This window comes from Trichomycterus rosablanca, chromosome 6 (assembly GCF_030014385.1).
Source record: "Trichomycterus rosablanca isolate fTriRos1 chromosome 6, fTriRos1.hap1, whole genome shotgun sequence".
NCBI classification, from domain to species: Eukaryota; Metazoa; Chordata; class Actinopteri; order Siluriformes; family Trichomycteridae; genus Trichomycterus; species Trichomycterus rosablanca.
This window is the reverse complement of record NC_085993.1, coordinates 7,309,987-7,323,472: the sequence shown is the minus strand read 5'-3', so window position 1 is coordinate 7,323,472 and position 13,486 is coordinate 7,309,987. Positions and strand designations below refer to the sequence as shown.

At 40.8% G+C, this 13,486-nt stretch overlaps 1 protein-coding gene across 1 annotated transcript in view; it reads left to right on the top strand.

Moving 5' to 3' along the window:
• pik3r5 (phosphoinositide-3-kinase, regulatory subunit 5) overlaps positions 1-13,486 on the top strand; it is a 47,713-nt gene that overhangs the window by 24,488 nt on the left and 9,739 nt on the right. The window contains exons 3-10 of the mRNA XM_062996548.1: positions 2,608-2,718; positions 7,509-7,609; positions 8,106-8,174; positions 8,930-9,068; positions 9,927-9,996; positions 11,157-11,331; positions 11,490-11,658; positions 11,880-11,951. Coding sequence (XP_062852618.1) covers positions 2,619-2,718; positions 7,509-7,609; positions 8,106-8,174; positions 8,930-9,068; positions 9,927-9,996; positions 11,157-11,331; positions 11,490-11,658; positions 11,880-11,951 — 895 coding nt within the window. The 5' untranslated portion in view covers positions 2,608-2,618. The remainder of the gene's footprint in view (positions 1-2,607; positions 2,719-7,508; positions 7,610-8,105; positions 8,175-8,929; positions 9,069-9,926; positions 9,997-11,156; positions 11,332-11,489; positions 11,659-11,879; positions 11,952-13,486) is intronic.

Genomic DNA, 13,486 nt, shown 5'->3' with positions numbered 1-13,486 from the left:
GGGATACAGACCAGTGCCCACCCCCTCAGAAACATGTGAAATCACAAATTGCTTTTTTACACCAGCTGCCCTGTCCAACCTTCACTCCCTCAAACACATCCAACTATATTTAAAACTCATGCTACCTTACTGCCTGTTTTTTTGTATGAGCTTCTAATAAACAATCTCTGTCTTCATGGCGATTACCAACATCCCCTTTCATGTGTTTGGCTGAGCATCACATGAGAATGAGGTGAATGAAAGAACAATTTGTATCACTGAATACAATCCAAGCAACTGAGGATTGCTCTGTGGCTCAACAGTGGCAACATGGCACATTTAGGACTCGTAATCAGAACTTGTACCATTATGAGCCCACTGAGCTACCGTTCTGTTTTTATTGCAGTCATATTTTAATTCCATGAAGATTGTCTTCATAAGAAACGCTATAGTATTATAAAGCACCCTGAGAGAAAGAACTGAGAGGAGCTGTGTTTTCACTTCTCTCTTTAAATGATCCTAGTTCAGTTGTTAATGGTCCCAAATTCAGGATGTTTTCCTTTTTGTTGTGACTGGTATAAACACTTCACCTGGATTTACTGAAGGTCCACATTTAAAAACTAAGTATCAGCATTAATAACGGCAGGTCTTATTTTATTTTTACCACTGATGGTTTTTGCTGGTAAAACTTTGGTTCAGGTGTCAATATGCTGTTGGTCTGGAACCTGGAACTGGTAATAGCATGTTATAGGTTTGGTGTCATTTTGTATCCATGACAGCACTTCAAGTATACCATGTTATTACTGACCATGGAATTTACTGTTAAAGTACAGTTCAAAGTTTTGCAGTACAGTCCAGGGTTTTAAAGCACAGTCCAGGGTTTAAAAGCACAGTCCAGGGTTTTAAAGCACAGTCCAGGGTTTTAAAGCACAGTCCAGGGTTTTAAAGCACAGTCCAGGGTTTTAAAGTACAGTCCAGGGTTTTAAAGCACAGTCCAGGGTTTTAAAGTACAGTCCAGGGTTTTAAAGCACAGTCCAGGGTTTTAAAGCACAGTCCAGGGTTTTAAAGTACAGTCCAGGGTTTTAAAGCACAGTCCAGGGTTTTAAAGTACAGTCCAGGGTTTTAAAGTATGGTCCAGGGTTTTAAAGTATAGTTCAGGGTTTTAAGGCACAGTTTAGGGTTTTAAAGCACAGTTTAGGGTTTTAAAGTATGGTTCAGGGTTTTAAAGTACAGTCCACGGTTTTAAAGTATAGTCCAGGGTTTTAAAGTATGGTCCAGGGTTTTAAAGTATAGTTCAGGGTTTTAAGGCACAGTTTAGGGTTTTAAAGCACAGTTTAGGGTTTTAAAGTATGGTTCAGGGTTTTGCATCACGGTTTAGGGTTTTGCAGCATGATTCAAGGTTTTAAAGCACAGTTCAGGGTTTTAAATTCTAGTTTAGGTTTTGAAGCACGGTTCAGGGTTTTAAAGCATGGTTCAGGTTTTAAAGCACGGTTCAGGGTTTTGAAGCACAGTTCAGGGTTTTGAAGCACGGTTCAGGGTTTTAAAGTACAGTTCAGGGTTTTGCAGCATGGTTCAGGATTTTGAAGCACGGTTCAGGGTTTTGCATCATGGTTCAGGGTTTTGAAGCACGGTTCAGGGTTTTAAAGTACAGTTCAGGGTTTTGCATCATGGTTCAGGGTTTTAAAGTACAGTTCAGGGTTTTGCAGCACGGTTCAGGGTTTTAAAGCACAGTCCAGGGTTTTAAAGCACAGTCCAGGGTTTTAAAGTACAGTCCAGGGTTTTAAAGTATAGTTCAGGGTTTTAAAGTACAGTCCACGGTTTTAAAGTATAGTCCAGGGTTTTAAAGTATGGTCCAGGGTTTTAAAGTATAGTTCAGGGTTTTAAAGTACAGTTCAGGGTTTTGCAGCACGGTTCAGGATTTTGAAGCACGGTTCAGTGTTTTAAAGTACAGTTCAGGGTTTTGCATCATGGTTCAGGGTTTTAAAGTACAGTTCAGGGTTTTGCAGCACGGTTCAGGGTTTTGAAGCACGGTTCAGGGTTTTAAAGCATGGTTCAGGTTTTAAAGTACAGTTCATGGTTTTGAAGCACGGTTTAGGGTTTTGCAGCACAGTTCAGGGTTTTAAAGTATAGTTCAAGGTTTTGAAGCACGGTTCAGGGTTTTAAAGCACGGTTCAGGGTTTTGAAGCACGGTTCAGGGTTTTGCAGCACGGTTCAGGGTTTTGCAGCACGGTTCAGGGTTTTGCAGCACGGTTCAGGGTTTTGAAGCACGATTCAGGGTTATGAAGTACTTTTCAGGGTTGCAGTTAAATCACCTTCAAACATACAAATGATTTGGTATGGTGATGCAGGTGATATAGTGAAACTTTGCCTTGGGTTACTCATTCATGTATAAGTGAATTTTCCATAGGTACTTTGTTGTTGTTCCATAACACAAAATATGCCAGCATGTATGTTGGCTGCCCTTAATTGTCTCCAGGGTGTATTCCTGACTCCCAGTGCCTTCAAAAATGCTTCCAGTGACCATGGTCAGGATAAAGCTAATAAAATAATGTTAATAAAAATGTGGATGAAAAAAGTTGTTCTAAATAAATAAATAAATACTCTATGTCTGTGTATGTGTGTTTACAGGAAGTGTGAAGATGCAGTACACCTCGTGCACTGAGGATCGGATCCAACATGCTCTGGATCGCTGCCTTGATGGCCTCCGATCATCTGAATTCCCTTTTCAGTCCTGGAATTGTAAGAATCTGTCTTACTCTGCCTGTCAACATTTACCTCATACATAAAACACATAAATATTTAGTGTAACACTTAAAAGCTTAATGAATTATTATATTCATTCTTACATTTAATAACAAACAAATAAAATAAGGTTATTAAGCTAGCTGTAGCATGTAGAAGACATTTTTAAGAATATGTAAAAGTTTTATGTTGCTGCTACAAGTTAACAAGAAACATTTACACATTTTGAAGAACTTACCAAACATCTCACAACACATTTGGCTCATTAAGCAAGGAGGTTTGTTAGGAAGTTAGGAAGGGTTTTTGTTTGTTTGTTTTGTGATGTCACATGGTCCACTGACATGACACACACATCCTCTATGAAAAAGGAAGCATTACCTATTTGTGTATAGCTAACTGGTATAGCAGCGACTAAGGATCTGGACTAGTAATCAGGTTCCAGTTCAAGCCCCACCTTTGCTGAGTTGTTACTGTTGGACCCCTAAACAAGGTAATTAACTCTCAACTGCTTAAATAGTATTCATTCATAATTGCAGGTCCCATTGGACAACAGCGTCTGCTAAAAACCACAATTGTATACAGTGGGGCCAAAAAGTATTTAGTCAGCCACTGATTGTGCAGGTTCTCCTACTTAGAAAGATGAGAGAGGTCTGTAATTTTCATCATAGGTACACTTCAACTATGAGAGACAAAATGAGAAAAAAAAATCCAGGAAATCACATTGTAGGATTTTTAAAGAATTTATTTGTAAATTATGGTGGAAAATAAGTATTTGGTCACCCACAAACAAGCAAGATTTCTGGCTCTCACAGACCTGTAACTTCTTCTTTAAGAAGCTCTTCTGTCCTCCACTCGTTACCTGTATTAATGGCACCTGTTTGACCTCGTTATCTGTATAAAAGACACCTGTCCACAGCCTCAAACAGTCAGACTCCAAACTCAACCATGGCCAAGACCAAAGAGCTGTCGAAGGACACCAGGAAGAAAATTGTAGACCTGCACCAGGCTGGGAAGAGTGAATCTACAATAGGCAAGCAGGTTGGTGTGAATAAATCAGCTGTGGGAGCAATTGTAAGAAAATGGAAGACATACAAGACCATTGATAATCTCCCTCGATCTGGGGCCCCACGCAAGATCTCATCCCGTGGGGTCAAAATGATCATGAGAACAGTGAGCAAAAATCCCAGAACTACACAGAGGGACCTGATGAATGACCTGCAGAGAGCTGGGACCAAAGTAACAAAGGCTACCATCAGTAACACTACGCCGAGAGGGACTCAAATCCTGCAGTGCCAGGCGTGTCCCCCTGCTTAAGCCAGTACATGTCCAGGCTTGTCTGAAGTTTGCCAGAGAGCATATGGATAATCCAGAAGAGGATTGGGAGAATATCATGTGGTCAGATGAAACCAAAATGGAACTTTTTGGTAAAAACTCAACTCGTCGTGTTTGGAGGAAGAAGAATGCTGAGTTGCATCCCAAGAACACCATACCTACTGTGAAGCATGGGGGGGGAAACATCATGCCTTGGGGCTGTTTTTCTGTAAAGGGGACAGGACGACTGATCCGTGTTAAGGGAAGAATGAACGGGGCCATGTATCGTGAGATTTTAAGCCAAAACCTCCTTCCATCAGTGAGAGCATTGAAGATGGAACGTGGCTGGGTCTTCCAGCATGACAATGATCCCAAACACACCGCTCGGGCAACGAAGGAGTGGCTCCGTAAAAAGCATTTCAAGGTCCTGGAGTGGCCTAGCCAGTCTCCAGACCTCAACCCCATAGAAAATTTGTGGAGTCCGTGTTGCCCAGCGACAGCCCCAAAACATCACTGCTCTAGAGGAGATCTGCATGGAGGAATGGGCCAAAATACCAGCTACAGTGTGTGCAAACCTGGTGAAGACTTACAGGAAACGTTTGACCTCTGTCATTGCCTTGAACTTTTCAACCTTTTGCCACATTTCAGGCTTCAAACATAACGATATGAAATTGTAATTTTTTGTGAAGAATCAACAACAAGTGGGACACAATCGTGAAGTGGAACGAAATTTATTGGATATTTTAAACTTTTTTTAGAAATAAAAAACTGAAAAGTGGGGCGTGCAATATTATTCGGCCCCCTTGCGTTAACACTTTGTAGCGCCACCTTTTGCTGCGATTACAGCTGCAAGTCGCTTGGGGTATGTCTCTATCAGTTTTGCACATCGAGAGACAGAAATTTTTGCCCATTCTTCCTTGCAAAACAGCTCGAGCTCAGTGAGGTTGGATGGAGAGCGTTTGTGAACAGCAGTTTTCAGCTCTTTCCACAGATTCTCGATGGGATTCAGGTCTGGACTTTGACTTGGCCATTCTAACACCTGGATACGTTTATTTGTGAACCATTCCATTGTAGATTTTGCTTTATGTTTTGGTTCATTGTCTTGTTGGAAGATAAATCTCCGTCCCAGTCTCAGGTCTTTTGCAGACTGCAACAGGTTTTCTTCCAGAATGGTCCTGTGTTTGGCTCCATCCATCTTCCCATCAATTTTAACCATCTTCCCTGTCCCTGCTGAAGAAAAGCAGGCCCAAACCATGATGCTGCCACCACCATGTTTGACAGTGGGGATGGTGTGTTCAGGGTGATGAGCTGTGTTGCTTTTACGCCAAACATAACGTTTTGCATTGTGGCCAAAAAGTTCGATTTTGGTTTCATCTGACCAGAGCACCTTCTTCCACATGTTTGGTGTGTCTCCCAGGTGACTTTTTATAGATATCTTTGAGAAATGGCTTTCTTCTTGCCACTCTTCCATAAAGGCCAGATTTGTGCAGTGTACGACTGATTGTTGTCCTATGGACAGAGTCTCCCACCTCAGCTGTAGATCTCTGCAGTTCATTCAGAGTGATCATGGGCCTCTTGGCTGCATCTCTGATCAGTCTTCTCCTTGTTTGAGCTGAAAGTTTAGAGGGACGGCCGGGTCTTGGTAGATTTGCAGTGGTCTGATACGCCTTCCATTTCAATATGATCGCTTGCACAGTGCTCCTTGAGATGTTTAAAGCTTGGGAAATCTTTTTGTATCCAAATCCGGCTTTAAACTTCTCCACAACAGTATCTCGGACCTGCCTGGTGTGTTCCTTGGTCTTCATGATGCTCTCTGCGCTTTAAACAGAACTCTGAGACTGTCACAGAGCAGGTGCATTTATACGGAGACTTGATTACACAGGTGGATTCTATTTATCACCATCAGTCATTTAGGTCAACATTGGATCATTCAGAGATCCTCACTGAACTTCTGGAGTGAGTTTGCTGCACTGAAAGTAAAGGGGCTGAATAATATTGCACGCCCCACTTTTTAGTTTTTTATTTCTAAAAAAAGTTTAAAATATCCAATAAATTTCGTTCCACTTCACAATTGTGTCCCACTTGTTGTTGATTCTTCACAAAAAATTACAATTTCATATCGTTATGTTTGAAGCCTGAAATGTGGCAAAAGGTTGAAAAGTTCAAGGGGGCTGAATACTTTTGCAAGGCACTGTAAATAATACCTGCTCTGTAGTGGTCCTGTGGAGGTCCTGACCATTGAAAAACAGGGTGAAAGCAGGCTAAAAAGTATGTAGAGAAACAGATGGACTACAGTCAGTAATTGTAGTTCTACAAAATGCTTCTATATGGTAAGTGGAGCTGATCAAATGGATGAGGGGATGTCTCATACAATGAGAAAAAAACACTTTACAAACCTAAACTGCTTAAATATTCTCACCTGAAACTAAACAGCTGCTGAAGCTAATTTGCACTGAAATGTTCAGCTCATCATGAGTGGTGTTTTCTCTTCACACCTCGAACTCAGTTTACAAGTTTCTGCCTCGTGCTCAGTGTTGTACTGTGTGATTGAACCGTGTGTGTGTGTGTGTGTGTGTGTGTGTGTGTGTGTGATTAAAATGTTCTTGTTCTAAGAAAACATGAAGAAGGAAGTGTTTAATTTAACACTTGGTTTGGGGAGGAAGTTGAGGCTCTGTTATTTAATGGGTGCAAGGGTAGCGAGTACACATGCACGCCCTTACCAAACTCACCACCAACAACAACTGAAAATTACTAACAAATAACGAACTAGCAACAGCTACCAAACTCGCCAACAACTACCAACAATTACTAACAACTACCTAACTATTAACAACAACTAACAATTACTAACAAATACCAAATTAGCAATAACCACCAAACTAGACAACTACCAGAACCACAAGTATCTACAACTACCAAGTCATCAACAATTACTTAACACTCCCAAACTACCAACAACTTCCAAACTATTAACAATCACCACCAAACTAGAAATAACTATCAGAATCACAAGTACCAACAATTACTAACAATTACCCAAACTCACTAACAACTACCAAACAACCAACAACAACCAGACGTATTTTAACTTTTATTTATTGATTCATTGAATTTAGCCGCTTTATTCTGGTTGTAGTGGGTCGGGTGCTATCCAAAAACATTGGATTTAAGGCAGAATCACAGATTAAATGTTCATTCATACCTAGGGTTTGAAGCAGCCATTCAAACAATGCATTTTATGGGTGTGTGAAAACTGGAGTTTATCCACATAGACAGGAGACAACATACCAAACTCTGCACACCTACTGAGTGCAGTTTTTTTTAATCCAGATTTCTAGGACCCTGAAACTGTATGGACTCCACAATTCCTGCTTGTCCATCATATCAATAAAAGTGTGTGTATATGTATGACAATAAAGGTTTTCTTTCTTTTCCTCCTTGCCCCCTCGTGTGTGTGTGTGTGTGTGTGTGTGTAGCTGGACGGTGTATGAACCGCTGGAGTTTGGATGAACTCTTAAGAAGAGATCCGGAGAACCTCCTCATCCTCCTGCAGCAGATTCTCAAAAGAGCAAGACAGGTAAAGCAAACACACATACACACACACACACACACACACACACACACATATTGCACATACGTACAAACATACAAACATATTATACCCACACACAATGAGAATCTAAATGGAGAATCAGCTCATTGCTGCTGCAGCAGTGACGTCTACTGTCTGGTGGAGGTGCTTGTATGTGTGGAGAGGAAAACTGAAAGACTATCGTGCTCCTCTGTACTCAGACTGTAAGAATCTTCTTTTGGCTAAAGTTGCAGCCAACAGCTTTAGATAAGTTTGAGCATGCATGTACTGACCTATGGTACTCTATGGCCAGTGAGGGTGTAGTTCATCTAGCTGAGGCCACTACAGTTCACATGGGAATCAAGTATATCCAAAACAGGGAAAGATAAAGCCTAATGAGAATGTTTTTCTTTGATTGAAGCAGTGATGGAGTTAATGAGGTTGTTGATTGTGTGTGTGTGTGTGTGTGTGTGTGTGTATGTGTGTATGTGTGTGTGTGTAGGTGCAGGAGGAGTGTGAATATGAATTGTTGGCTCCTCTCACCAACATGTTCAGGTCGACACTATTACAGGTAATGATCACACACCTGTACTGTTCATAAATCTAGCAAACTTTCATTTCTATTCAGGTCCAGTTGTAGTCAAAAGTTTACATACACCACAAAATACATGAATTTCTTATCTGTCTCTATTTATTTATTGTCGTTGACACATGCTAATTCTAGCTGCTAGTGTTGCTATCAGTTTTAAGAGTAGCATAGATGCCACATAGACAGTCGACCACATCATTCTTGATTGGTAGGTCTGATCCATCAGAGCTTTCATCATTAGAGGCTGTTTTTTGTAAAAGTTGTGTTAGAAACCACAAGTTACAAGTTACAGTAAAGATCTGAGTCTGCATAGCCTGCACAACATTTCACAGTACTTTCTGGAAAGAAATGTAAAGGACAAAAACATATGTACCACACTTTGTTTTAAAAGAACGAGCACAGGGTGTGGTGAGGGTGTGGCATAGGGATGAAAAGGGACAAAAATTTTACCCCCTACAAAAGGATCACTGTCCTAAAACTTTAAAACCTTCTGAGTTATTCTCAAGTTTAAAACAACTTGAACTAGAGAGAATGAGTAGCCTACAAATTGTTTAGCCAATCAGATGAGGGCTTCATGAGGTTTACATTCATCTCTGACCTTTCTCATCAATAAGGGGTTTTGCTAAATAACTTGGGTTTTTTTTTGGAAGAGTTTTCTATAAACTGTAAGTAGTCTCCCATCCTAAACACTGTTCTGTCCAGTAACGGTGCTGTATTATTGTTATGCTTCACCCCAGGCTCCATATTGTCCAGTAGAAAGTGGTCTCCTGATGGAAGCTCGAGAAGTGTTCCACAGTTTCCTGACGTGGCCTGAACCGTACAGTACTGTGTGTCACCATGTTCTAACTACCATACAGCAGGAACTAAAAGCACCAGGTAACACACACACACCTACACACACACACACCTACACACACACAATTAACACTTTTGAAATTAATTAAAACTTTGATTGTAAGCCAAACCCTCTTGTTCATCAGCAGGGCCTAACTTCACAAATGCTGTTTTGATTGAATGGGCACAAATGTCCACAGACACACTCCAAAATCTTGTGAAAATGTTTTTCAAAAGATTGGAGGATATTATAGTATTAAAAAGAAGGTGGAGTGGTTTTTCCATTATAATGCCCATGGTTTTAATAAGATGTCCTCATACTTTTGGCTGTAGAGTGTACAACTATATCTGTTTATAATAATGTCATTGTAATTATTATTGATCATTTTTAAGGAAAACAAAAAAGAAAATGCCAGAAACCAGAGCTTTCTTTCAAACCTTGTAAAGAAAGCACTGTTCCTTTTTACAAAGAAGTCACGGAAAAGAAACTGTTGCAGAAATCATTAAAACCCCAAGACTACCATGACATACACTATATGGACAACAGTATTGGGATGCCCCCATTCTGAACTAAATTCATGTGTTTTAGCCAATTGCTAACAGGTGTAAAAATCAATTATATAAATGTAATTATATGATTCCAACTCACCAGCAACAGTTTAAAGAAGCCTCTGTCATGTGTCCACATATTTTTGGCCATGTAGTATCCATGTGACTAACAGGTGCATTTAAACTTTTAATCTCAGCACAACATGATGTCAAATCAAAGAAACAAATAGAAGGTGTGATGTGATCGAACATTTAGAACATGTTGTTCATACTGGTAGATTTGTGAACACTATGAAACAGATGTTATTCTGGTGAAAGGTGACTGTGCATGATACCACCTATGTCTTGTAGGGATTTCGTACCACCGGCTGGTGAAAGAGGAACAAGGCCTCACCGCTGAGAGTCAGCGTGGCAAAACCATGTGAGTGTTTCAGCAGGAAATCCTTCCTTCCTGTCTCACTTTTTACACCACACTCACAAAACCTTTATTGTTTAATTGATGAATGTTGTTCTTTCGTGACCAAAATGTTCCGCAATTTCAAGATTTGACGCATTTGAGGTGTTACACTCATGTGCAGTGATTTCCAAATTCGTAGTAGATTTCTATTGGATGAAATGATTTGTGTCCAAATTCTTACACAATATTCATGATATTGAGCAGAGGTTGTCAGTTTTTATATCGTATAGTAGTAAAAAGCACCCAGGGTGCTCGGGTGGTGCAGCAGTTAAAAGTGCTAACCTGCCCGAGCTGACTTAATTATCAGGTTCTGGAACTGGTAGTGCTGGCCAGGCACTTGACAGTCACACTTGTCTGTGTGTGAGAGAGGGAAGGCTGAATGGATTATACCAGATTGCTGCTTCCACAGCGTCTCCTACTGTCCAGTCGAGACACTGACACAAGCGATGAAAGACTATGAGGAGAGCAGTGTGTTCCTCTAACATTCAGAGGCTCTCTGTGTGAATCCGATGCTGGTCGGTGTGAAGATGTGTTTATGCCAGCCAGCGTATCTTCTCAACCAGTTCTCTGTTGCCAAAGTTAACAGGAGAGTTGAGTATGTCCAAACTGGAGGGAATAGCATATTTGGTAATAAAAAGGAATAGCTTCATGCTTTACTGGCCAGACCAATAATCCATGTGGATGGTGACATCTACAGGTAAAGTTGAGGAACCACACGTTCCACATGATAATTTTGTACAATTAACCTGCTAGTTTACTTTACCCAAAAAAAATGGTTTTAATTTAATAAGATGTTTTATATACAGTATATATAATAAACGGGGCAGTAGTCATGCTCGATTTTAGCTCTTCCTAGATGAGTGGAGCCTGTTATAGGGGCAAACAATGCCCATGGTTTTGGAATGGGATGGTCAAGAAGCTTATGGTCAGTCATCCACAAACATTTGGTCACACAGTGTTAGCCATAGTAGACTAATTTTAAATTAAGTTTTAATATAAGAATAAAGTAAAAGCAAAAACTTGTAACCACTAGAGTCTAACTGTGTGTGTGTGTGTGTGTGTGTGTGTGTGTGTGTGTGTGTGTGTGTGTGTGTGTGTGTGTGTGTGTGTGTGTGTGTGTGCAGTACGGTGTTTATGTTAAACCCGGCTGATGTTCCTTCAGCGTTTCTCTCTGTAGTGGAGCAGCTCAGCAACACCAGCATGTCGAATAGAGACATCAGTGTTAATCTGATTAAACACGCCTTTCAGGCCACTATGGGCACCAAGTACCCGCTACAAGCTATAAGCCTGGCACTGCAGGTACCCACAAACACACTAATATCAAATAAGTTGTAACAGCATGTGTCTTCATTCCTTTTTCTCTTTTCCTCATTACCACTATTACCAGTTTCCTAATTGTGTTTGTTTGTGTTTGTTTGTGTGTTTGTTTGTGTGTGTGTGTGTGTGTGTGTGTTTAGTCTCTAAATGAGAATGAATTATCTCAAACACTCTTGAACGTATCAGAGCTGATGGAGACGGCGGCGTCTATGTCAGACACTAACTCAGCTAGAGCTCATGTGGAGAAGGGCCTGGAGGAACTGTGGCAAAAACTCAATATCCCAGAATGCATCAGAGCAAAGTCTGAAGGTACAAATTCAGAATTTTTTTTCCATGTTTAAATATACATGCTTAGCCATGCTCACACTTCCCTTAACATACACAGTCATATGGAAAAGTTTGCACACCCCTGGTCAAATCCCAAGTCTTGTTTATTTTCTAGGTGAAAATAAGTTAACACACCATCCACAATAAACAAATTGTGTGTGTGTGTGTGTGTGTGTGTGTGTGTGTGTGTGTGTGTGTTACAGACGGGATGCTACAGATCCTGAAGCTACCTACAGCAAAGTGTTACACCATCCACTGGGACACTGATAATTTTGGTCAGTATCTGATATCATACATCATTGTTTCTCATCAAAACATGCATGGTAACATCTACTCTGTAGCAATGGCGTGTGTGAGGGTGAGGGATCTATTAGATTGGTAGTTCCTGTGTTGAATGCAGCAGATCTGATCAGCATAAAGGATCAAGAACTTTGATAAGGACCAGATTGTTATAATCAGACGACTCGGTTGAAGTATCTCCAAAACAGCAATTGCTTACATAGGCAGCCGGGCGGCACAGTGACTAGCACCCAGCACCTGGGTTCGATCCCCAAGTGGGGCGGTCCGGGTCCTTTCTGTGTGGAATTTGCATGTTCTCCCCATGTCTGCGTGGGTTTCCTCCGGGAGCTCCGGTTTCCTTCCACAATCCAAAGACATGCAAGTGAGGTGAATTGGAAACACTAAAACATGACATTAAAATCCTAATAAACAAATAAACATAGGCAGCCGAGGTGAGTACCCACTGACAGCAGTCAGAGGAGAGACAAGCCACCAACCGCCGTCAGATCGTTGGAGGGCCGAAACTCATTGATGTCAAAAGAACAACAGAAAAGACTGGAACAAACTGCTGATGATTTTAAACCTGGTCATGAGATGGATGTGTCACAACACACAGTCCCAGTCAGACTCCTGTCCACTTCCTGCAACACAACTGTAAGACTTTGATAATGGCTTTTTAATGATACAATAAGATAAGATTCCTTTATTGATCCTCATGGGGGAATTTTGAGTGTTACAGCAGCTCCAGTACAGTGTAAGTACAGTAAATAGACTAAATGAAATAGAGTAGAATAAAATAAAAATAAGAAAATTGTAACAAATATTAGCTATGAGATGCAATTACTATTATACATCAGTATGGTAATAACAACTATATAAAAAAACACTATATATTCTATATGTAAATATATACATACTGTATGTGTGTGTAATGAAATGTAGAGTCGAGTGCTGGAAAAAAGGGTGGGCGGGGGCCTCGTCTGTGTGAGGACAGCCTGTGTATTCTGCTATTGTTCTACAGTCTGATGGCAGTTGGCACAAAAGAACGTCTGAAGCGCTCTGTCTTGCTCTTCGGTGGAATTAGTCTATGACTGAAAGAACTGCCCAGCTGCCATAGTTCCTCATTGAGAGGGTGAGAAGGATTATCCAGGATGGCCCTGATTTTGTCCATCGTTCTCCTCTCACATACTACCTCCAGACTGTTCAGCTGTAGACCCACAACAGAACTGGCTTTCCCCACCAGTTTATTTAGCTTGTTGGCATCTCCAGCCTATTCTCCAAATAAAGTGACTTTAAGCGGGAACTCTGCAACCATCCATGGCCAAGGTGAAGGGACATTTCTGTCTCCCCTAATGATCATGTAAACATCAAACAATTTTGAGTGTTTGTGAGCTGATGTGTTTAGATGAGTGCAGTTGGAACCTGTTCACAAGAACATTGGTCTGTAAAAGGACCTGCCACTGGAAAGCTGAGGAAGATTCTTCAGTAAAATCAGATAATTTGGACAGTATTTGTATTTGCTACATGGTGA